We start from the raw sequence: 24,142 nt of genomic DNA, 5'->3' as shown, positions 1-24,142 counted from the left end.
CTGCTTCCCTAGCCCACTTCACCTGGAGAGTTCAAATGACACAGTGAGCTGCCTCAGGCCAGGTGGTGACCAGAAGGGATGCACAGGTGTGAGACAAACACCAGCAGGCTGGGTGTTTCTGACCACTTGTTTGTGTGCAGGTGAAGCATCCGCGCCTGTGTTTAGAGACAGGTTCTGGCTGGCAGGGGCCACACCCAAGAGGGGAGATGGCTCAGGATACACAGAGGTGCTCACTAGGTGAGTCACGGTTTCTACCTTCAGGATGCAGCCAGACAGCATCGCCACACCCTTGGTTGGCTTGGGTTGAAATCACAGCCTGGCTGGGCCTCGCCAGCACTAACTCAGTGGGCTGAAGAGAAGCTCGTCTGCCCACAACGCCAACCACTTATAATATCCTTGGTCCCAACAAGCCCTCCCCTCCCACACAGTTCCTGGGAATGGGAGCCATAGGCAGGTGAGGAGAAAGAGAAAAGCAAGTGTCAAGTTCCAGGTCCCATCTCAGTCTAGCCCTGTTGTTGAAGAAACGTGCAAGGCCCTGCTTCACCCAGGTTCATTCCCATCGCCAGGCGCCCACGCTCACCTTTGACCTTGAAGGCAAAGTGCTATGAAGACTGCAAACCTTCCTCCCACAGGAGGAGTAATGAAGACCTGAGAAGACGCTAATCTTGATGTTGCTGCCCCAGAGAGGCCACTTGTCAAAGACTTGTCCCCAGTGTGGTGTTACTGAGAGAACATGCTGGACCACTAAGAGTCTTTGGGGCTGGAGAGCTGGCTCAGCAGTTAGGCACACTTGTTTTCACAGGGGGCCCAGGTTTGGTTCTAATCACCCACATGGCTCCTCACAACTCTGGAACCCTAGTACCAGAGGCTCTGAAGCCCCTTCTGGCCTTCTTGAGCACTAGACACAAGCATGGTGTATATATATATATATACACACAATTATGTATATATAGAGGCAAACACTTATACAGATAAAAATAAATGATTTTCTTAAAAAGAAGGCTCTAATAAAAGAGTAGAAGCTTTGTGAGAGGTCCTAGGTATTGGGGTATCCTCAAATGGGTCACAGGAGCTCACCCTCCCTATCCTACTTTGGCTTGGTGGCTTTGAGGTAAGCAAGTTGCACATCCCCCCCCCCCCCCCCCACACACACACGTCCCCTGACGGCTCTCAAAGCAGCCTATAGCAGCGTACCTGCCCTATCTTGATGAAGAGCCTCCAAAACTTTGGGTCTGAACAAGCCTTCCTCCCTTCTAGGTTAATCCTCTCAGGTATTTCACAACAGTGAGGAAAGGGGCGATGGAACCCACCCTGGCCAGGAAGAGCGGGGTTCTAGCTCCCGCCATGGCCAGCAGCCCCTTCGTATGCTCCTCATCACTGTCTCCCGACTCACCTGGTCCTACCACAGTGGCCTCCTTGTTTGTCAAACACACCAAGGCATTCTCTGACGAAAGGCCTTTGCTCTCTGGCCAGAATTCTCTGTCTGCAGTTACCTGCTTCCTCTGTTCCCGTAGCTTCCGACCCCAGCTGGAGGTCAGAGTGCCCTGCTAACCAACTGCCTAACTGCTTCCCTGCGGCAAGCAGAGCCACTATCCTGTTTTCTGCCCTAAGAGCCATCGCCAAACACAGTCTGATTTGTGTGTGGTCTGTGCTCTCTCCACATGAGTGTTCTCGCCCTGAGGGGGGTAGCAGAGTAACTGAACCCAGAGAAAGAACATGAATGATTCCCTCAAACTCAGCCTGACCTCCACATCTGTTACTGCCCAGGCCACAGGACCCTCGGCCAGCACATCTCTCCTGCGCCACCTCTCTGTGTTCAGTAAACAGCCAGGAAGGAGTCTCCCCAGATCCCCTCACAGGCAGGCAGGGTGTTGGACATTTCACAGACCCAACACTGAACTCCATATGGCCAGTTCTCAACTGAGGCCACTTCCTGCATCAGGTCACTTTGCCCGAGGTGAACCTGCCTGTCACCTGGTGATGAGTCAGCCTGTAGATTAGAGCAGACCTTCAGGGCCCTAGCCCCTGGGACATACCAATGATGGACGTATCATATGGCTCAGCCTCTTCATAGTAGCCCTCAGGAGACTCAATCTTTGGAACAGTGAGCTGCTTCCGCTCTGGAATCTGTAGCATAAACAGACAAAGCCAACAGCTTCAGATGGGGCACACTGGGAGTCACCACAGTTAAGAGGGAGGTAAAATAGGCCTGGCTGGGCTCTCAGCAAGTTGACAGGAGACCAGGGTCTACCATGAACTCTGCCCTGGGGGATGTGATGGCCTCCAAGCCTTGTTTGCCTTGTAAGAAAGAATCATAGCAGGGCCATTTGGGGGTATATGAGCCAAAGTGTGAGAGACTTGGGCTGGAGAGATGATGCAGAGGTCAGAAGTGCTCTCTGCACAATCGTGTGGAGCAGAGCTGGGGTCCTAGGACCCCTATGATAAAGCCGGGTGTCCTGCAGATGTGTGTGTGTGTGGGGGGGGGCTCTACAAGCCCAGGGTCTGAAGTCTGTGTGTAAAGGGCAATGGGTATCAATGGGTATGACAGGAGAACCACCATAATCTCATCTGAGGCAGGTCTACAGAATCCTGGGTCTAATATCTGCTTCTACCCCACTGTGCCTGGCTTCATGTCAATGGTGCCAGAGCAGGCATGAGGTAGGCTCTGCCCTACCCTTCTCCCTCCACATCCACACAGGAAGGAGCAGGGTCATAAGGTCATATCCTAATGAGAGTAGGTACTGTGTCCGCTGGCAGAGGTAGCTTCTGAGATGTGCTATGTCCCTCCTGAGGCCAGGCCTTGCATGCAGTAGGCAGGCAAGCACTCGGGAGTTGCTCGAGCTTGGCTTGCTGCCAGCACCTGGGCACAGCCTCTGCTCTATGTGGTCTCTGTCACCTGGCTGACTCTGTCAGCAGCCTGAGGAAGGGTAGCCTATGATACCAACTGTGGCTCCAAGTGCTGCCTCCTAGGGTCTGAGGGGGAAGAGTTCTCCCCCTGGACAGTAGTCTTGGGGCTCACACATTTTAAATCAGCTAGCCCCCTGGGAGGAAGTAGGTCTTATCTGGAGAGACACTCTGGGCACCCAAAATTTGGTTCTGGGTCAGGGATTGTTAGAACTGAACAAATGAGAGAGCAGAACCTCTGCCACAGGGTTAGGGCTCATCACCACAGCATCTGTGACTGGGGAGGCCATCTTGTTTAGGGTAGAAAACTAGGCCTGAGAGTCTCCCCAAAGTAGAATCTACTGTAAACGGATCATTAGAGGTGGCACAGGACTGTGTGAGGAACCCCAACAGTGGAGCATTCTAGCTATATGACTTTGAATATCGATTTGTCTAGACTGTAGTGTAAAATGAAGCACAAATGTCTGTTACTTGGAGTCAGGGAAGATTAAACTGTGCTAGGCAATATTAAGAGTTCAGTAAGTGTGTGATTTTACTAGCCAAAAAACAACAAAAACAAAACCATCAAAGTCCCATGTATATGTCCTATGATCCTAGAGACAGTGTCTTATCAGCAGAGGTCAAAGGACAGAAAACCTAATGTTCCAGGGCTAAGAAGAAAGGACCATGGTGTTCAGGCCAGCATCCTTAAGATGCAAAGATTGTGATTGTGGCAGATTGTCTCCATAAGATCTAACTGTAGTGATTGACGGGGGAGGGCCCAGTCCATTGTGGGTGGTGCTGTGCCTGGGCTGGTGGGCCTGGGTTCTGTAAGAAAGCAGGCTGAGCAAGCCATAGGAAGCAAGCCAGTAAGCAGCTCCCATCCATGGCCTCTGTGTCAGCTCCTGCCTCCAGGTTCCTGCCCTGTTTGAGTGCCTGTCCCAATTCCCCTCGATGATGAACAGCGCTGTGGAAGTGTGAGCCAAATAAACCCTTTCCTCTCCAACTTGCTTTTTGGTCATGGTCACAGCAATAGAAACCCTAACAAGGGCGGTGATCATTAGCGGAGGACCCAGAAGACAGCTGATTTCAATGTTGACATAGCCACTGGGAAAGACCCTGAGTTTACCAAGGTCCATACTTCTGCTTATTCTCCAAAGAGCCAACTAGCACATACTTTAGGGAACTGTTGCCTCTTAGGGAACCTTAGCTCAGCTACTTGATCCTGGGGTCACAGTGTGGGGAAACCATCCGCAGACCGTGCATGCTAAGGAAGTGCAGCTGCTGCAGAAAATGGTGCTAAACAAAGCAGGTAGCTGGTGGGGGACCAGAGGGCTGAGGGCTCCTGTGTACCAGACCCTAAGATGAGACGTAAAGATGAAATGCAAAGATGAAGGGTGGCCCACATGACCTGAGGCACTCACGCATCCTTCCCTGGCAAGCACACTGTGGAAAGTTCTGGGGCTACAGTAAGTAGGCAGACCACTTCCTACCATGGCCATGGAAATGCCATTTTGGGTGTCAGTTGCTTCCTCCAGCAGAAAGCTCCCTTGAGATCGGTGCTAATGTCACGGTCAGGCCTCAAGTCGGGGGTGGGTGGGGATGGTATGCTTGTCAAGATGGAAAGTGGTGACCAGCAAACATCTGTTTCTCTTGCAATGACCACAGCACCTGGCTGCGCACACTGCAGCCTGGAAAGACCTCAGCTGTCTGAGTCATGGTTCACACCCACAAGTTTGCTCCAGACCCCTGGCTGCCCTTCCCTGCTGCTTGGACCCGGTCCCCTCTGACTCCGTGGGGACTGAAGTGGTGACCTACTCACAAGAGATAAGCCAGGGCTCAGAGCTGACAAGCATCCCAAGCCCAGGACAGAGACTGCCACTCTGGTCCAGAGGCGCTGTGGGCCCAGCATTTCACTCTGATATTCTGGTGTCAGGAGAGGGAAGACAGAATCACTGAGAAAAGGAGGTGACTCAGGCTCAGGCCCTGGGGTGGAACTGCCATGTGTCCTGCCTGGGAGGCCTAGGTGACAATGACTCCTGTGTTTCTGCCTCCTGACTCACCTGCCCCTGCTTCTCTGGGAACACTGGAGTAAGATTTTCACTGTTTCAGGCATAGTGAGCAGGAAGGTTTAGGGGCACCAGCATGAACACACACGCGTGGGCAGGAAAGAGAGGGCCTGGGTAGGGGAGTGGCCTTCCTCATGCCACATCTGGAAGCACCTAAGGGTGGTAGTGGGTGTCTAAGACAGAATTTGGAAGGTCTTGGATACTCCACACCCTTCCAGCAAAGAAAGTCCCTCTGGTGGAGGGAGGGACTTGCACGGTAAGGTCAACCGGGGCTACTACAACTTTCTGCAGGCCTGCAGACTGTCCACAGGACAATCACCACACCTCAGAAAGGCCCTTGAGACTGAGCTAGTCCTAGGAGGTGACATTTTCTCCAACTCCAGAAGCAACGTTCTCTCAGATGTGGCCCTTGAGCCTCCCCACACTGAGCAGTCCCATTACAGACAGCACAGGAAGTAGCTCTCAAGGGGATCATGTCTACCTTGTCATCAGTGAGAGCTCTACTGTGCCAGTGGCATTGGGGGAAGCTGGAAGGAACACAGCCCTCACTGACATATGGAGTCAACAAGAACCTGTGTTCAGATCCCGTCTCTCTGCCTCCCCAGCGTCAGCCTGGACCAGGACTCTCAAAGCTCTGAGACAGTGACAGAGTCACCTGTCCCTTGAGGGGCAGCAGAGGAACAGATTTTCATGGAGTGGGGTGGAAGTTCAGAAAGAGGCCAACAACAGCATCACAGGGATGCCCAGAAATGAAGATCATCTTTCCAACAATCACTCTGCCCTACACAAAGAGTCCCACCAGCTGCCACTGGGGTCAGGGAAAGCCTAGCATGGGACATCAACCCGGGTACTTGAAAACCACCTCATCACCCCATGTGGTGGAGCTGTATTTCCCAACTTGAGGGACCCTGCTGTCCTTAGAAAGCTTTGAACTGGAGGCTGGGTGGGAACCATTCTGGTCCTGAGACCCTTCCCGAGTTTCACAGATCCAGTGATGTCCCTCTTGTGTAGAGTCACATGGCTGTGGAGTACTGGTCCAGGGCCCCTGCTTCCTAAAGACAACCTCCTAGACACAGTCTTGGATCTTTTCTAGGAAGCCTCCCTCTGGGGAAAGATACTGGGGTCAGAGGTCAGATCCTGACACCGTCACTTCTAGACTGAGACAATGAGCTTCCTCTGCTTTGTCCTAGCTGGATTTTTAAAAAGTCAATTCAACACAAGCTATCTGAAAAGAGGGAACCACAATTGAGAAAATGTATTTATAAGACGGGCCTGTCATGCATGTAGGGCACTTTTTTGATTAGTGATTGAGGTGGGAGGCCCAGGCCGTTGTGGGCAGTACCACCCCTGAGAAGGAGAACCTAGATGATGTAGGAGAGCACACCCAACAAATCGGGGGGAAAAAGCCAGAAAGAAACACTGTCCGTGGCTTCTGCTTCTGTTCCTGCCTCTAGTTACCTGCTTTAAGTTACTGCCTTGACTTTCCACAGTGATGAACCTGGAAGTGTGGGCTGAAATAAGCCCTGTCCTCCTCAAGTCACTTTTGGCCACAATGTCTATCATAGCAATAGAAACCTAGCATACCCTAACATGTAAACACTGTGACTCACCACACCGAATGCTGCCTTAGTGTGGCACCTCCAGTGTCGTGTGCCTTACAGACTTAGCCCAGTGAACCGGTCCATCTGGTCAGACAGATGTCAGCATCACTGTCACTTAAACACTGAAGAGCAAAGGGCTGGAGACTTGAAATAACTTGCTCGTGGTCAAAGAGCTAGTGCTGGCCAAAGTGAGATCTGACACAGGACTGTATGATCTATGATTTTACACATCATTCATCCATCCAAATATCTATCCACCCAATCACCATCAACCTACCTACCTATCCACCCATCCATCTAGCCACCCACCCCAATGTGTAACTATTTCTATATGGCCTACTTGGAACAGATACTATATGAGGTGGTGGATAAAAGGTATCATCCTTGTCCTGTAGAGCTTATATCTCATAGAGGAGATAAACAATAAGACAACAATGTCAGGAATGGTGGGGGCCATGGTTGGACACAATGTAACCGAGGCAGAGCAGGAATACAGTGGCTTCTTTGTCCAGACCAGAAAAGTCTAAGAGCTTCTGAGAGAAGAGGAGGGGTCAGTCACAGACAAGCCAGTAGCCCGAGAGAACAAAGTCTTTGAGGCAGAGCCAACCTCGGGGCAGCAGGGCAGTGAGTGAAAAGTCAGCATGAGGAGGCTGCACACCCTGCTGTTGGGCAGGAGGTGGAACCTGGGCACCATGGTGGGAACAGGACGTCCCTATCCAAGTTTTACAAGACAGACCGGTGGGTCTCAAGTATAAGGTGCAATGTAGCACGCTTTTTCTCTTCTCTATACTGGAGACAAAGTCTCACTTTTAGGCCATGCTGACCTGGAACTCCCTTGTAACCCAGGCCAGCCTAGAACTCATGAATAACTTCCTCCCTGAGACTCCTGTGTGCTGGAATTATAGGCATGAGCCACCACACTTGGCTAAGAATTATCTTTTTAGAAGGCCACAGATGCACAGACTGGTGACCAGAGCAGTTTATGGCCCTGCAGTGTTAGGTACAAGGTGACCCTTGACAAAAACATTTGACAAAGCCTCCGCAGGCACATTGCTCACAGCACCTGGAGCATCCTGGCCAGGCTTCCTGTGTTCCAACTTCCCCGAGCTGTGCTCAGAATGTGTCAGATGCTTGGAGGACTGATAGACACCCATGGGGACAAATGCAACCTCTGAGAGCTCCAGCCGGGAGGTAGATCAGGAGTCCTGCTTCGACACTCACCGTCTTGGGTGGAGGAAGATCTGGAAGGCTCTTCTGTGGGGCTGAGGAGTGCCGGCTGGGCTCCCCATTGGTCAGTGGACCCTGCTCTTCGGGCACTGTAGGCAGCAAGAGGAGAAGGCTTCAGTGAGGGGTGCAGGCTCTCATTACTTGGGATGTCTGCTCACTTGTCCTGGCCCTGTCCTGTGTATTCTATTTGAGCAGGTGTTAATTACCCAGGCAGGCAATTCCTCCAAGAATAGGACATAGCAATGGCTGGCCCTACACAGATTCCTCAGAAGTAGTCAGTGTGAGGTTTCTGGAAGGTTCCGCACCTGCCACCTACCTGTCCCATTTTCAAAAATGGCCCAGCCACAGAGCCTCGGGGGCAGGGCAGCTTCTTGGCTGTCACTATATTGAGCCACACAAAGCACTGACCTGGTGATTATGGCTCTTTCCTCCCACCATTTACCCAGAAGTTTGAGTGGCCACGGCACTGTATGAACTTCTCAGACCCTGACTTGTCTTGGGGGAGGGTGGGGAAAGGGTGTGGGCACCGCACCAAAGAAGTTAGGCTCTCCAGTTCAACCAGCCCAGCAAGACAGTGCAGGCTTGCTGAGGGCCCCAAGAAAAGCCTTTATCAGGATATTGCAGAGTCTCTGGGGCAACCCCTTCTCAACTCTCTCCATGTCTTTCTGTTTGGGAATTATAGAAAACACTTCATGTGACCCCTGCTGCTAAATGTTCTATAATGCTCTGGCCACACACACACACACACCAGAGGGTCTAAGAGAAAATGCTTTAGGCAGAGGAGTAAGGTGTCAGGGACAAGGCCCCGAGTCCTTCCAGGAGAGAACCCATGCTGCCTGAGAGTACGCTGTGAGCTTCATCTTTTAATATCACAGTTGCTGACACCACCATTTCTCTTCCCTCCCTCCCTCAAGCAGACTTTCACCCAAAGAGGCAGGCTGGGACCGTGGGATCAGCGCCACACACGGCCGCTCTCCTAGAATGTCTGAATTATGACTTCCTCTTCCTGTGATGATGCTGGGAAAAGCCAAGACATTTTAGGGGCAGATTCCTTGTCCAATAGGCAAGAAGGTGGTGGCCCCATTGAAACATCCAAAAATATATAAACCCAAAATACCATTCACCAAAATATGGATTCCAAAAATAGACCTCTGGGCCTGTCTGTGAACCGGCTAGGAGGGAGGTGAGGAGGATGGGTGAAGCCAGGCAGCCCGGCAGCCCTCAGGGCCTTGTACCTTCAAGTGAAGATGCTGAGTTCTGCTCCCTGTTGACTGATACTTTGTTCATGTAAATGTACTCCTCATCAGAACCTGCAGAGGGAAAAGCAGGAGATGTGGCTTCATGGGACTTTGTTTCGCCCCCAGGTATCTTCGCACGCTCAGGACCCAGGGAGAGCACTTGGCACGGGGTTGGCACGATGGCTCAGTGGTCAAGAGCAGCTGCTGCTCTTGCAGAGAGATAACCAGGGTTCGGTCATCAGCACCTACGCGGTGGCTCACAGCTACCTGCATCTGCAGTTCCAGGGGCTGCAACACCGTCTGCTAGCTTCTGTAGGTACCAGGTACATATGTGACGTACATACACACATAGGCAAACCACCCAGATGTGTAAAATAAAACCAAGCAAATAATCACGAAAAAGGAGCATTTGGGATTTCAAGCTGTGTAGAGTTAGTCATAGAGACAGGTGGCAGACTTCTAGTGTAGAAATGACAAGATGCTGATTCTGGCTTTCTACCCTAGGGTGGAGGATAGAGGGGGGAAGAGCTTTAGGGATAGAATATGTAAACAGAGATTGTGTTTTCATTTCCGCCCACCCAGACCCAAATAATCACACAGAAACTACATTAATTACAATACTGCTCGGCTGACAGCTCATACTCCTAGCTAGCTCTTATATCTTAAATTAACCCATTTCTGTTCATCTATGTATCGCCACAACTGTGGCTTACTGATAAAGTTTTGGCATCTTTCTTCTTGGGCGGCTACATGGTGTCTACTTGACTCTGCCTCCTTTCCTCCTCTATCTCGGCTTGGAATTCCAGCCTCCCTGTATTCTGCCCTGCCGTAGGCCAAAGCAGCTTCTTTACTTGGTGGCAGTATGGGCCACCTGCTTTCCAAAGGTGGGGTGGTAAACATGGCTCCCAGAGCTGGAAGTAAACAGATCTCTGCTGTGTTGGAAAGCCGAGCAGGGTGGAGCCAACAGCCAAAGCAGCCGGCAGCTCTGGTGCTAGCCATGCCTGCTTAACAGTTTAGAGCAGTGATCCACAATAAAAACATATTCAGATGAAAATAAACCTCTAGATGGGTCATAATGTCTTAAAAAATGTACAGAGGCTTAAGGAAAAGAAAGAAAATGGGTATAGGCAATTATAGAAAAAAATAGCTTTCAAAAAATAAAATAATCCCAGCACTTGGGAGGCAGAGGCAGGCGGATCTCTGTGAGTTCGAGACCAGCCTGGTCTACAAGAGCTAGTTCCAGGACAGGCTCCAAAACCACAGAGAAGCCCTGTCTCGAAAAACCAAAAAAAAGAAAAAAAAAAAAAGAAAAAAAAAACAAAGCATTTAAAGAGACAGTGAAAGTAATATAAAAGAGTACAGTCATAAATGAGTAAAGATAATAAATATTAAAAAGTAATAGAGCAAAAAATAAGACAGGTAAAGATAGAATACACACAGAGAGTATGGATTATGTATAGTATTGTGTATATTCTTCAAAATGTTTGACTGTTAATGATCTAACTGCAGAGAGACATTGGATAATAGAAAAAACTTCTGAATTAAATCAGCCAGTGTATTTCAAAGATGTGTTGACCTCAGAATGGAAACCAGGAAATTAAGTAAGATTTGGTTTAAAAGGGAGAAACCTCTTGATAAAGAGAAATAACAGCTCATCTACAGAGGGGAATCCCACATCAAGAATGGGTAAACAAAAGGCCATTCATCCCTCAAAGAGCTACGGTGCATTCCACAAACTGAAGATGTCTCTGGACCCTTGGCGTTGTAAAATATTTCCTATCTGCCTTTCCCACACTAGTATGAATCATCAGAATGGACTAAAATCCGAAGTGTCTAGCATTAAAGTAAACCATGCTAAGGGCCTGGACATTTAGCTCCCAAAGCCCAGGGTGGAGAAGGATCAGCTTAGGCTGCTGGAGGAGGAGAAGCTGAATGAACAAACCACTCAGGGCAAGAAGGCTGGGCACAGGAAGTGAAGAGCACCAGTACTTTGTTCTGTCCTACAGATTGAAACTTTCAGTACTACAACCCAGGTCCTGTTTTAAATTACTGATGGTCAGGCACCATTCTGATTGGTGCCTGCTGGCAGGGGGGTGCCAGTGTCCTGCCACATGCCTGGTTCCTAGCCCCTATGCACCTATTCTCAGAAGCTGGTGAGAAGACCCTCCATGATTTCTCTTCTTTTGAACCCTCTTGATGGTCCTCTGTGGCTCTTAATTTGCATTTCCTAGCGACACACAGCTGGCAAATTCCTGTGGTTGGACGGTATTCCTGAGCCAATAGACTCAGTGCAAACCTTTGCCAAGGATCCAATTCAATGGCAGTCTCTTTCATGGCCATAGACTGCTGACTCCAGCCAAGGGCTTGCAAAAGAAGCTAGAGAGCCCAGAGGGTCAGGAGGAGGCCAGATGGGTTCTAGCTGTCAGTCACAGTGGCACTATTTCAGTGGCCAGCCTTGCCAGGACCAGTAACCAACATTGCCCCAGTCCAGATGTCTCTGCTGGTGTGATGGGGATGGAGAGAGATGAGAGACAGAGCTCTGCCAAGCTATGCTGTGTGCGGCAACTTCTGGAAAGAACCCCTAATCTCTGAGCCTTGGTCGTCTTCTCTGCTCAGACGGAAAGCCATCAAGATGAAAGCCTGCCCGTTGACCAAACAGAACTCAAATTTAGGGAATATGGAAAAGTAAAATCAACTTTTAGCTGACAAAGATTAGAGGCAAGAAACTTAAAGGCTCCAAATAAGGAAATGGTAAAAGGGCACCACAACTCCTCAAATTCAGAAGGCTTTGCCACCAGTCTGCAAAACCAAATGGATTGCCAGAGACTGGGAATTGACAGTCACGTGAATTTGATTCTGGAAGGCAAGTTTACACCATCATGTCCTTTGTTCTAGCCTTTCCACAGTTAGAAATCTGTCTGACAGACGTGCTCCAGACACAAACAGAATCTTACTTGAAATTGCTCATTGTAATATTGTCTGAAGCCTTTGGTCTGGTTTGAAGCACTGTAACTGAAATGCCTATCAATAGGGGGCCAGGAGACCCTTCATCTGCAGGGTAAGTAGCACTTCTCACAGAACTGGGGCAAGGGAGGGAGGAAGGGCTGACCCTCTTGGCTACAGCTGAATGGGCAGAGCATGTGCAATGTCCTTCTCACAGGAGCAACCACCGGAACATTCTTAAGCAGGGGAACATGCTTCTAGCTGACAAAGGCATGGCATACCACAGGCTGCCAAGTCCCCGCTAGAAGAGTATTCGATCTGTGCCCTGTCATCAGTTAAAAACAGGGCCTATCAATTTAAAAATAAAAACTCAGAAAACTCAGAAAGATGATCCCATTGAAAAGTATGAAGTTACTCACACCGGTGCACACACATGTGCTCTTATGGACACGAATATAGACAGACTCATGTGTGCTCACATGGACATGGATACAACACACACACACATGCATGCACACACACACACTCCCGCCCACACACATACCCTCTCATTCTTCATCCCACATGTGAGGACCACAATGAACAGAGCGTCTCTCCTCACAGAGAGAGAGCTGAGTCTGTGGAGGTACAGTGAGGCATGGGGGGGGGGTAAGAGAAAGACAGACAGTATAATGGGAGTGTTTCGGGATTCAGTCTTGGGTGGCACATTTAATCCAGGTGACGACTGGAGAGAGAATACAGAGGTTAGGTCTGCCTGCTCTGGCTCCAGTCTTCACAGCTGGAGCCCTCTGGGCAAGTGACTTGCCGAGCCCTGGTCATGTCACTGATTAATGGCATTAACACCAACTCCCTTACAACTATGAGCTAAGGATTAAATGGCATAATCTGAGTCACTGCACACATTCACACTGTCCTAGAAAACCATTGGTACCATATGTGTTAATTCCCCGTAGTCTAGCAATGCAAAGACCAGGAGGCATAGTTTGCAGATGTGTATAGTAGCAACCAATACATGCATGTCAGCCCCGAGAATCTCAAGGGGGGGGGGGTCACAAGACTCCACATGGTTGAACACAGTCATCTATGGACTTGGGGATCTCTGGCGGTGTTCACACTGGGGCACCTGATCAGATCTCCATAGCTCCCCACCATCAATCTGTAGCAGAGGCCAAGAGTTTGGAAAGTCAGAGAGATAAAAACCACCCTCCAGGGAACTAAGGCAAAAGGGATTGGGAGCAGAAGGTACTGCCTGCACACTGGCACCAGATGACAGCGGGCTTCCTCACTGGGGCAGTCTTTATAAGGATGTTACAAACTTACAGCTTTATAACAATGTTCCAATGTTACAGATTTATGACAATGTTACAGTGTTGCATCTTTAAAGGTCTGGGAGCCTGCCGTTTGAAGGGTCCCATCAATGAGTCTTCTGTGAGGTGACTCATCCCTCTCTAACCTTCCTCTTTGTAGTGTGGATTCCCCTCTGTTTCCCACCAGTGCTGCTTTGATGTGCAGCCTGGCAGACGCGGATACAAAGCTAAGAGCCTGGGAACTGTGCAGTGTCCTGGAGAGGGGAAGGCAGGCCCTTGATGACGATGGGGCGTGGGTATCCAGGATGCTTCCTCCAGAAGGGAATGGCTTCAGGAATCTAGGAACACACTTCAACTTCATTACTGCCACACAGGGAAGACACTTTCTACTGGGAACCAGGGGAAGGGAGCCCCAAAGAACAGCCTGAGATTCAGGCTAGATTTAGGGAGCACTCTGGACTGTGACAACTGAAGCAGGTTAATACTTCCCTCCCTTGGCAGGGATAGTGGCCACTCCTGCTGAGAGGCAGATGGATCTGATACCCTCTGATGGCTCTCACCATCCTCACACAGGATCTAGTCACAAACATGGGCATAAAATTCAGCTGGACTCCGCTGCCAGGATTTCACAAAGCTTTTCTTCTAAAAGCAATTCTGAATTTACTACAAAGGAAACCACCTGTCTGAAAGAATTGCACAGGCGCATTCATGGCAGCCTTCCAGCTTCACCACTGAGAAAACGTGAACTCCCCACGCAGACATAAACAAGTAAATACAGGTAGACCACTCCAGAGATGAAAGGAACCAACTACAGGCACACCTAAGGCTCCAGTGAGTCTCCAAAGGGGGCCACAGTAGACACAGAATGATGGCATTTACACACAGTTCCAGAACAGATACCTTCTTAAGCAAGGCCTACCTTGGAGTGGAGATGGGAAGGAGATTAGAGAAAACAGAGCAAGGTTGGATTTAAGAAAAACAACTGTATGTGCACATGCATGTGGGGGTCAGAGGTCAACTAGAAATGTTGGTCCTTCATCACTCTTTGGCTTTTGTTGCAAGTGTCTGTGCGTTTGTGTGTGAGTCCTCTTCTATTTGTACGTGCATGTACACAATGTGGCTATGTTTGCGTGTGAGCGGGCTCACCTGTGCAGGTACACGTGGAAGCCAGAGGTTGACGCTGGGTATCTTTCCCACCTGCTTTTCTTGCCCAGCACCCTATGAAGATCTGCCCACCTCCACCTCCCTGTGGGAATACAGGTGCCTGTGAAGGGTCTGGCTTTGTGGGTGTTGGGGATCAAACTCAGGTCTTCCGAAGTTTGTACTGCAAGAATGTTACTGACTGAGCCATCTTCCCAGCCCAGAAGAGAGAATTCTCTGGAGTATCCTGTATAGTTTTAGATAGGGGCTACCCTGGTGTATACAATTATCAAAAGTTGCTGAATTGCATGTTTAAGGTCTGTGCACTTTATTGTATGTAAATTGTACCACAAAAAATGGAAAAATTATGAACTCATGATTCTGCAATTTACAATCTTAAAATTATATTTTCTTCTCCCCCTCAGGCTACATAATACTAGTCAAGGTATTTATACTCCACAGCCTGAGTTCCCTGTGTGGGAATAGCACCAACCGCATAGAGTTGTCATGAAGAAATGAATTCATACAAGTGCAGCTTCCGTGGGCAGCACAAAAACCCTAAGTATTCATAACAACCTCCAGTTACCCAAGAAAGCCCTGGGCATTCTTAACAACTTCCTGTCTTCTCTCTTTTAACCAGTAGGGAGAGAGGACTTTGGACATGCTCCACTTAAAATCCCACTCCCCCCGCATGTGGAGTGTGAAGAGGGTTCCCAGCCAAGTCAGGTTGCCATGGACCACTGTTATGAGCTCAGCTGTGTCCATTCATATAGCAAACCCTAATCTCTGGGCTTTCAGAACTTTTATTTGGACAGAGAGCCTAAAACTAAGGTGCCAGGGTGATCCTAGTTCGTGTGGCTAGAGTCCTAACAAGATAAGATTAGAAGACACACACACAGAGGTGGCCTTGTGAGGATATGCCAGGGAAAAGTCCGCAGAAAGAGGCGCTTTGCTGATTCCTGTGCAGCGCACACCACCTGTCTGCGCTCTATGCGCTACCATACAGTTTGTGAGCTTCAGGGAAGGGACTGGAGGTTGAAACACACAAACACACACAGAGAGACAGAGACATGGACCTCTAGTCACTGGTAAGAAGCCCTTTATTCAATAGTACCACGGAGGCTTATAGACCCAACAGTCAGGTGGGCCAACAGGTGAAAACCTTATCCTCTGATCCTCAAGGCAAGGCAACACGTGCTCGTGAAGCAGAGCTGGTAAACAACTTTGACACAGCTTTCAGTAACTCAAATCAGAAGGAAAGTAAAGATCTCTAGCAGGGAAGAGCAGCTGGAGGCCAGGGCTCCAAATGGTCCCAACACTCCTGGCTCTCAGGTAGCTGGTCTCTGGAGATGTGAGAAAATGAAGGTGTGCTATGAAAGGCCCCCATGACACTGCGCTACGACAGCCTGGTCAGACAAGCACTCTGCGGGTACCCGAGGCCCCAGGACCACACTTACTACTGCTCTTGGTGTAAAGCCGCAGGAGCTCCGCCAGGCCACTCTTCCTCACCAAGGCTGCGCTGCTCAGGTTCTCCTGGTCTAGAACCTTGAGGAAGTCATCCAGCTCTGTCAGCAGCTGCTCCAGGGCTAGAGACAAACACAGGAGAAAGTGTTCAGGGACGGCCTCTCCACAGACCCAGCAACACCCACCGAGGACCTGTGGTCCCAGCCGGAGGCTCCTGTGAGGCTTGAGAAGGGCATTCTCGGCTTCAGAGTCTTCATGGGAGAAAAGCAGGTCCTTGAATTTGAGACAGACAACCCCAAAGGAGTCACAGGCCTACCACTTGCTGGCGAAGTGGTGGTGGCCTGGCTGGGTATCTCCTCCATCACCGATGCCGGCCTTCACGGTTAACAAGGAAGAGAACTCGCCCTCCAAAGACCTTGCTGGCTGCTGAGCTATGGCCCAGCTGTGCTTAGGGTTCTCATCTTTCTCCCAAGGGACAATGGTCTTGCAATTTCACCTTCTCAAGTCATTTAGATAAATGCTTTCTTTTTAAAAGTTCTTCCATCAAACCAAATACTATTGTTCTGCTAAAGGAGCTCAGTAATGACATGACCCCTAACGGTATTCCACTATGCCCGTAGACCAGTGCCCCATCCAGTCATCACCAGAGAAGCTTCCCCCCGCAGATGAGAGGTGATACAGAGACCCACAGCAGAGTGAGACTTTGAAATAAGTAGTACGAAATGGGATGCCTTCTTCAAACCCCTCCCTTAGGGCTCAGAGAGCAATGCGGAAGAGGGGGTCAGAAAGACTGGAAGAACCAAAGGGGATGGACGACTCCAAGGAAAGAGTGTCTTCCAGACACACAGGACTCATACACATATGAACTCATAGAGTCTGTCTGTGGCAGCATGCACAGGGCCTGTACAGGTCTAAGCCTGACAGAGTCCCTGTGCTGAGGGGGTAGTAAACACGAGCTCCCATCCCTAACCAAGAAGCTAGCTTCAGTCGACAACAGCTTACAAAGGAAAAATTGGTTTTCTGTAATGGAGTCTCACTTAGAGGCAGGCCCCACGCTCAGCAGTAGACGGCTAACTCAACACAAACTCAGTGGTGTTTCTGTCAATGCTTTGTTTTTGTTTTGTCTCATATTGCTTTGTTTAGGCAGGCTTCAGCTTACTGCTCGTATAGCATGACTTCCGACTTTGATTTTGTGTTTTTATGGGTTTTGTTTGTGTGTGCACCTAGTGTGTGTGTGTATGAGTGTGTCTGTGTGTGCAAGTGTGTGTGGGGGGAGTTTCTTGTGCTTTTTATTTGTTTTTTTTAATTCTGGTTTGCTTTTGTCTGTCTGTTTGCTAAAGAGAGAGAGAAGGCAGACAAGGAGTTGGATGTGCGGGGAGGTAGGAGGGCCCAGGAGGAGATGAAGGGAAACTATGATCAGAGTTATAACATATGAAAAAGATTTTTCAGTTAAAAAGGAGGAAAGAAGTTCTTCCATCACTGAAGATGCTACAACTATAAAGTGAATCTTAGTTTGGAACACACAGCTCTCTAAATCACTACAAACCTGCTCACGGATGGCTACAACAAAGAACTCTTCCTGATTTGCCTCTCCCCAGAGTCTTAACCTCTGAGCCATCTCTCCAGCCCTCTCCCCAGAGTCTTACAGGGACACCCACCACAGTTGTTGCCGTACTCTTTGGCCAAATCTATGCACCCCACCCCACCATCTTGGGGGTTCACACATTATAGTGAGTGCCTCTTCTGTCTAAATGCTGTCCATTGCCAGGCCTTGCTCTCCACAGCATCCGTCCCAGCACCCTGGCTAGCCTCTAAAACAACCAGGCTCCTTGGGAAGATAACCTCATGCCACCAACTCAGCTTCTAGGAAGGCTAAATCATGGTCCAAAAGACATCTCTACTGCTCTGCACAGCAAAAGGGACTCCACAGATGGGACTGGAGGATGGAGATGCTGCTCCCGGGCTCTCCAGGTGAGTCCCAGCCATCACGAGTGCACTGAAAAGAGGAAAGAGTGAGAGCCAAGGAGAGAAGACGGGAGGTCAGGGCAGGAGCCAGGAGGAGTAAAGTTGCCACAATACCGTCTCTGAGGTTATAATAGGAAACCATCAGCCAGGAAATGCAAGAGAACCCTGTGTGATGGAAAAGGGGAGGGGATGGATCATCTCTGGGAGGATCAGGGTTCAGTGGATGTTTTGTTACTCTAGGACTACAAGTTAATGAATTTGTGTTGCCGTGAGTCCCTGAGGTTGGTAATTTGTCATAGTGGCAATCAGAAGCTTACAGTACCCTCTTATTATGCTGTCTGGGTCACACTGTTGCTGCCTGTGGCCCCGTGTATGTACACCCTCCAACAAAGGACTCTGCATTTAGCTTGCACCTCCACGGCGCCCACAAAATGTCCAGTATTGACTAAGTGAGAGAATGAAGTAAAAACAAATTCACCCACTTACGCACAGCACGTCAGGGCCAGACTGCAAGAAAATGAATTCCTGGCTCTGAAAACCCAGTACCTGGCCTATCCCACCTCACTGAAACACTGGAACAGACAGGCTTCTCCAAGGGATCTGTTCTGCCTTTCTAGCTTGGTTTTCCATACATGCATACACAGATACATCCATGCAGACACACATGTATATATGTCTCACATGTGCGGGGCCAGTACTGTTCTGAGCTATGCCCTCTATGCCTTTTCTAATTTATAATTTTCCTAACTGGTCTGACTGAAGCCAACTTACAAGTTCAACTGAATGGGCTGTTCTAAAACCTGGACCCTGGCAGATTACCCACCACTGGGAACCTGTGTTGGTGCTTGCTTTCCTTGTGTTTAGCCTCAGTTTCCTCCTTTCGTGGACCAGTTTATCATCACCATCACCAGCATCACCACCATCACCACCATCACCATCATCACCACCATCAATCAATACCACCACCATTATCATCACTACCATCACCACCTTCACCACCATTATTATCACCACCATCACCACCACCATCACTACTACCATCACCACCATTATCATCACCACCATCAATAGCATCACTGCCACCATCATTATCATCACTACCATTACCACCTTCACCTTCGCCACCACCACCACCATCACCACCACCACCTTCACCACCATTATCATCACTACCATCGTCACCACCACCACCATCACCATCATCATTATCAATGTTTCATTGCAGGGATTGAACCCAGAGCTTCTCACATGACAAGCCATCATTCTACCAACTGAATTCTCTCCCTGCCTCTTTTGACTTTTTGAGACAGGGTCTCACTAAATTGCCCTGGTTGACCCTGAACCCACTGCACTGTCCAGGCTGTCTCAGACTTGAAATCCTCCTAACTTAGCTTCTGGAGTAGTACCTGGGCTTGTATAGGCTGGTATCAACCAGGGCTGGCTTGAGCCATGCTTTAAAACCACGTGGAGGCAGTGAATTGTTGCTGGAAGTCTGTCTCTCCCCCTGCCCCTGCTTCTCCTGCCTTCCTGGCATGGCTTATCAGACCTACAGACATATCGGGCAGGTTCAAAGTAACCAGGGAGTGTGAAAGGCAGAGTGCACTGGGCATATCAGAAGACAGCGCAGAGAACAAGGGCGCCCAGGTAGTCAAACGTCTACCCAAGAAAGTGGGACACGAGCTTTCTGATTAAAGGAGACTCATCACCAGAAGGGACGGGAAGCATCCCTAGAGGATGGACCCATGATCCTGGCGGTCCCATCACTAGGCAAGACTTAACATCAGAGCCAGGGGGCCATCTCTTCTGGAGCCTCCACCTTACTAAAGTTGTCCCCAGGCTTACTAAATTTGGGAGTTAACAACTTTCTCATTCAAGGTGAGGCGTTGCAGGACCCAGGCAGACGGACAGGGTAAAACAGCTCTGGCAATGGCTGAAGTGAAATTAATGGGGAGGGGGGGACAATGACAGCTCTTATGTGACATAAAATGAGAGAGGGATGCCTCTAATCCAACCCCCTAACCTGGAGCACCAGCAGTCAGCACACAACCTGGCCTGCCATAAAGCTAACAAGTTCTTTACCAGGGTTGATGTATGCGTGAAAAGACAGAATCGGTCCCCAGAATGCCAGCCTTTGCGGTGGGGTCGTTGTGTTTTGAATAGCCATTCACAGGCTTCCTATCTGCCAAAACTACACGGAGGACGATAGGAGCACAGGGACGGTGGACTTGGAAAGTGAAAGGGCCTCAGGAGGAAACCGGGGTCTAGGTTGTGTTTTCCCTGAACTTCTGGACCTCTCAAAGAGGCCAGGCCCCTGCCACCACTTCAGAATGTCCCAAAGAGGAAGAAGGATGCTGCTGGAAGTGCCTCCTCACTTCCTCCTCACTTCCTCGTCCTTTCCCAAAAGCCTCCCGATTTCTGGAAAACGATCTTTGTTTACGTCTCACACAGCAAATGCAAACTAAGCCAAAGAGTGTGCCTGGCCCCAGGGAGACAGAAGTGGCTCAGAAGGGTCCTCATCACCGCCGGGGTTATCTGCTGAGCATACGAGGTGAAACCAGATTAACATTTAGGGTGAATCTCCCTTGCCCAGTTAAACCATTCTGGAGCTGCCCTGATAGGTACCCAGAGGACTGTTTCCATGGTGATTCCAAGTCTTACTAAGTTAATGAGAAAGGTGAACATAACAGATAACAGACATCCAGCAAGGTACCAAGGGCCCAAGAGGCAGCTGTCCTCTCCAGACATCCTTCAGGGCTCTGGCTACAGGCTCTTGGGAATAACAATCAACAGAGGCGGTGTGCCAATTTGCACCAACCCCTGTGACATTCTTCAGCCCCCAGGCTCCGAAGGGCAGGCCACCCCTCAGAGGAATGTGGCTGTCCCATTGAGTTCAGGGGCCCTGCTCATCATATTTCCCTTCGCCTCCTCCATCCCCCACGCTTTCACTTTGGTTTCTTCCTTGTCTTCAGTGGATAGAGGGGGAAAATAAGAAGGCAGTTCATTCTGGAAACTGTAGGCCCTTGTGTGGGCTTTCCATCTTGGCTCTGTTAAAGTTCAGGGTTGTCTGCTTGGGGTGACAAATCATCAATCAGATTCTTGTTTGGGACTTCCAAGGCCCACGCAGAGAGAGACTGTGTAACTGCCCGATTCATTGGCCTCCTCCTCAGGACCCCCCCCCCCCCACAGCTTGGCTCACCCTGGGCAGTCACTAGGTCCTCCTCAGGACCCCCCCCCCAAGCTTGGCTCACCCTGAGCAGTCACTAGGGTCCTCCTCAGGACTTCCCCCACAGCTTGGCTCACCCTGGGCAGTCACTAGGTCCTCCTCAGGATTCCCCCCACAGCTTGGCTCACCCTGGGCAGTCACTAGGTCCTCCTCAGGACCCCCCCCCCAGCTTGGCTCACCCTGGGCAGTCACTAGGTCCTCCTCAGGACTTCCCCCACAGCTTGGCTCACCCTGGGCAGTCACTAGGTCCTCCTCAGGATTCCCCCCACAGCTTGGCTCACCCTGGGCAGTCACTAGGTCCTCCTCAGGACCCCCCCCCCCAGCTTGGCTCACCCTGGGCAGTCACTAGGTCCTCCTCAGGACACCCCCCCCAGCTTGGCTCACCCTGGGCAGTCACTAGGTCCTCCTCAGGACCCCCCCCCCCCACAGCTTGGCTCACCCTGGGCAGTCACTAGGTCCTCCTCAGGACACCCCCCCCAGCTTGGCTCACCCTGGGCAGTCACTAGGTCCTCCTCAGGACACCCCCCCCAGCTTGGCTCACCCTGGGCAGTCACTAGGTCCTCCTCAGGACCCCCCCCCCCACAGCTTGGCTCACCCTGGGCAGTCACTAGGTCCTCCTCAGGACACCCCCCCCCCCATGCCAGCTTGGCTCATCCTGGGCAGTCACTAGGTTCCCAGCGGTAAGTTCTCTCCTGCACACCAAGCAGGCCAGCTTCACGTCCCCTGTAGTCTCAGGCGTACTTTTATTTACACAGCTGGACTTCTGGAGAGCCCTGTTCCAGCCTGATTTTCCTTTCAAACACCAGACTAAGCAGACCTGTTCTTTATAAAATCCATATTCCGGAAAGATGTGCACACACACATCCCCTCCTCTTCTCCCAGAAGGGTCTCAAGACCACGCCACCAGGCACGGCATCCTCAAGAATGCAGCTGCTGGGGGCCACCAGGAGTCAGGATTGTCAGGAAGGACTCAGTGAGAAGCAATGGCACTGTACAGAGGTGACGGTGAGGCTGAAAATAACGTACAGGTTCCCTGTGGGCAAAGGACCTCAGGTCTGTAGGATCAGCACCCAGAAAAAAACACCCCTTCACCCAACTGGAGGACAGAGATCAAAGTCCAAATGACCCATTTCTTCAAAAGTGCCAAGAATGGATCTACTGTGTGTACGCCCCTTAATAGGAAGTAGGATTCCTTTCTTTCTTTCATACAGTGGTGGACACATGCATGCCCATGCACACACCCACCATTGACTGTTTCACAGTTTATAGTCCTGTGCTATGAAAACACGCAAAGCTGTGTGACTGTACTGGTCTCTAATCCCAGAGCTTAGCACCCCCCCCCCCCAGCAGAATCCCACTCCGCAGTCATTTCCCACAGCCCCCGACACTAACCTGCTCCATCTCTGTGGTTGGCCTGTTCTCGATATGTCCTGTGAGCGGAATCAGGTGACAGGTGGCCTGGTGTCTGCCTTATTTTACTGAGCACGATGCTTTCAAGGTTCCATGTTACGAGAGGTGTGAACACTCTCTTCTTATGAAAATGCATTCCTATTCTATGGCTTAATTACCTTCTGTTCATGCACTCATTGGGGGTGTGTGGGGTTATTTTCTAACAGAGATACTTTAGGGAGGTAAGACTCACATGCCATACCACGCTCCATTTGACTGTCTCATGCTTGGCAAACATACTTAGCTGTAGTTGGCCATCACCACAATCATGATATAGCACATACCCACCACTCAAAAATGATTCCTTAGAGGCAAACCTTCCCCTATGCCCAGAGCGTGGGAGCTGCTTGACCTTCAGAGCTCAGCCCCTTTACCTTAACAAGAGGCATCCACGATGCCCAAGTCTGAAAGGGAGATTTGGCTGGGTTACATGTGCCCCCTGATTGCTAGGCTGGATGAAGCTTGGTGGGCTCCATGTACATCCCTCCCAGAGTGGCATACTCAGCTGAAGAGCATGGATTTCCTCCAAAGAGGAAGGCAGATCTTCAGGCCAGGGTAGCTGTGTAGTGCTCCGTTTGATGAATGTCAGGCAGTTTTATGCTCGTCCGCCGGGCCCTTCTACACTAACCCAGGAGCTGCCTACATCTTCATAGCAGTGAGTTTCCCTGCAGACACCACACTGCTGACTTGCAGTGACTTCTCTAAGTTTTCCGAGATATGCACACCAAAGACAAATCGTCCCCACGCCGGGGCCCAGACCTGGAGGAACCACTCTCATGGCTCCAGTGGTGGTTTGGGGCTTCAAGAATTTTAAAAGTTTCCCAGGTGAGTCTAAGACACGACTAAGGTTTCGGCTGGGCCAGAAGATGGGATAAATGAGCTCATCAAAACATAAACCATCTGCTCTGCGATCAGCCTTTTCACGCCACACGGTCCCTTCAAACTGCACAACTCAGCTGATTTACACACAGACCTCTGTAGGTTCGCGCCTGTTATATGAACTCAGATGCACTTGGAATATTTTTCTTTTTCCTTCTGGACAGGAGGATGTAGAAGACGAGGAATAAAGATGTTTCAGTATTTACACACCGCCCAACTCAGCTCTCTCTCCCACTGGGTAAGTGGAAGATTAATCCTGCCGATGAGCGCTCCCAAGGTCCACAGACGGCCCTGAGAGGACTCGGACCCTGGGGACTGGCCAGTAATGTAAATAACTTTCTCCAGTATAAATACTCCAGAAGTCATTCTTTATCTCCAGCTCCAAGGAGCGGCTGAGGGGAGAAGGGTTTTACTAGCAGTGAACACTCTGTTTCCCACCGGGCTTGACCTTCCAGGGTCATCTGACCATCGTTTTTGCAAGATCTGTTTTTTTCTCACCTATCTTTTGGGTCTCATCACGTGAAACACTTTCCTTATGGCTTATCCTCGTTCCCAGACTAGCTAAGAGAGATCTAGGGGAGGAAGACATGGGACAGATGTCTGCTGTGGCTCACAATATTGGAGAAACAACTGGAGTTGCTCATGGACGACTTCTCAAATGGAATAGACCTCCCTTGGGAGCAGAGTCCCAGTCCTGGCCAAGGAGCCAGCTGGAGCCCCCCAACCCCAAAGCCTGGGCCCTGCAGAGATTCAT

General features: G+C 50.2%; 1 protein-coding gene across 2 annotated transcripts in view; it reads right to left on the bottom strand.

Moving 5' to 3' along the window:
- The window catches only part of Afap1l2 (actin filament associated protein 1 like 2), a 103,931-nt gene that overhangs the window by 24,490 nt on the left and 55,299 nt on the right, over positions 1-24,142 (bottom strand). For both annotated transcript variants that reach the window (XM_041661749.1, XM_041661750.1), the window contains exons 2-5: positions 15,866-15,994; positions 9,016-9,090; positions 7,775-7,869; positions 2,037-2,127 (exon numbers count right to left, since the gene is read on the bottom strand). In XM_041661749.1, the coding sequence (XP_041517683.1) occupies positions 2,037-2,127; positions 7,775-7,869; positions 9,016-9,090; positions 15,866-15,994 (390 nt within the window). The remainder of the gene's footprint in view (positions 1-2,036; positions 2,128-7,774; positions 7,870-9,015; positions 9,091-15,865; positions 15,995-24,142) is intronic.

Source organism: Microtus oregoni, unplaced genomic scaffold, assembly GCF_018167655.1.
Source record: "Microtus oregoni isolate MIOR12 unplaced genomic scaffold, Mior012 000012F_ref0000307, whole genome shotgun sequence".
Lineage (NCBI taxonomy): Eukaryota > Metazoa > Chordata > Mammalia > Rodentia > Cricetidae > Microtus > Microtus oregoni.
This window is presented reverse-complemented; position numbering and strand designations above follow the sequence as displayed.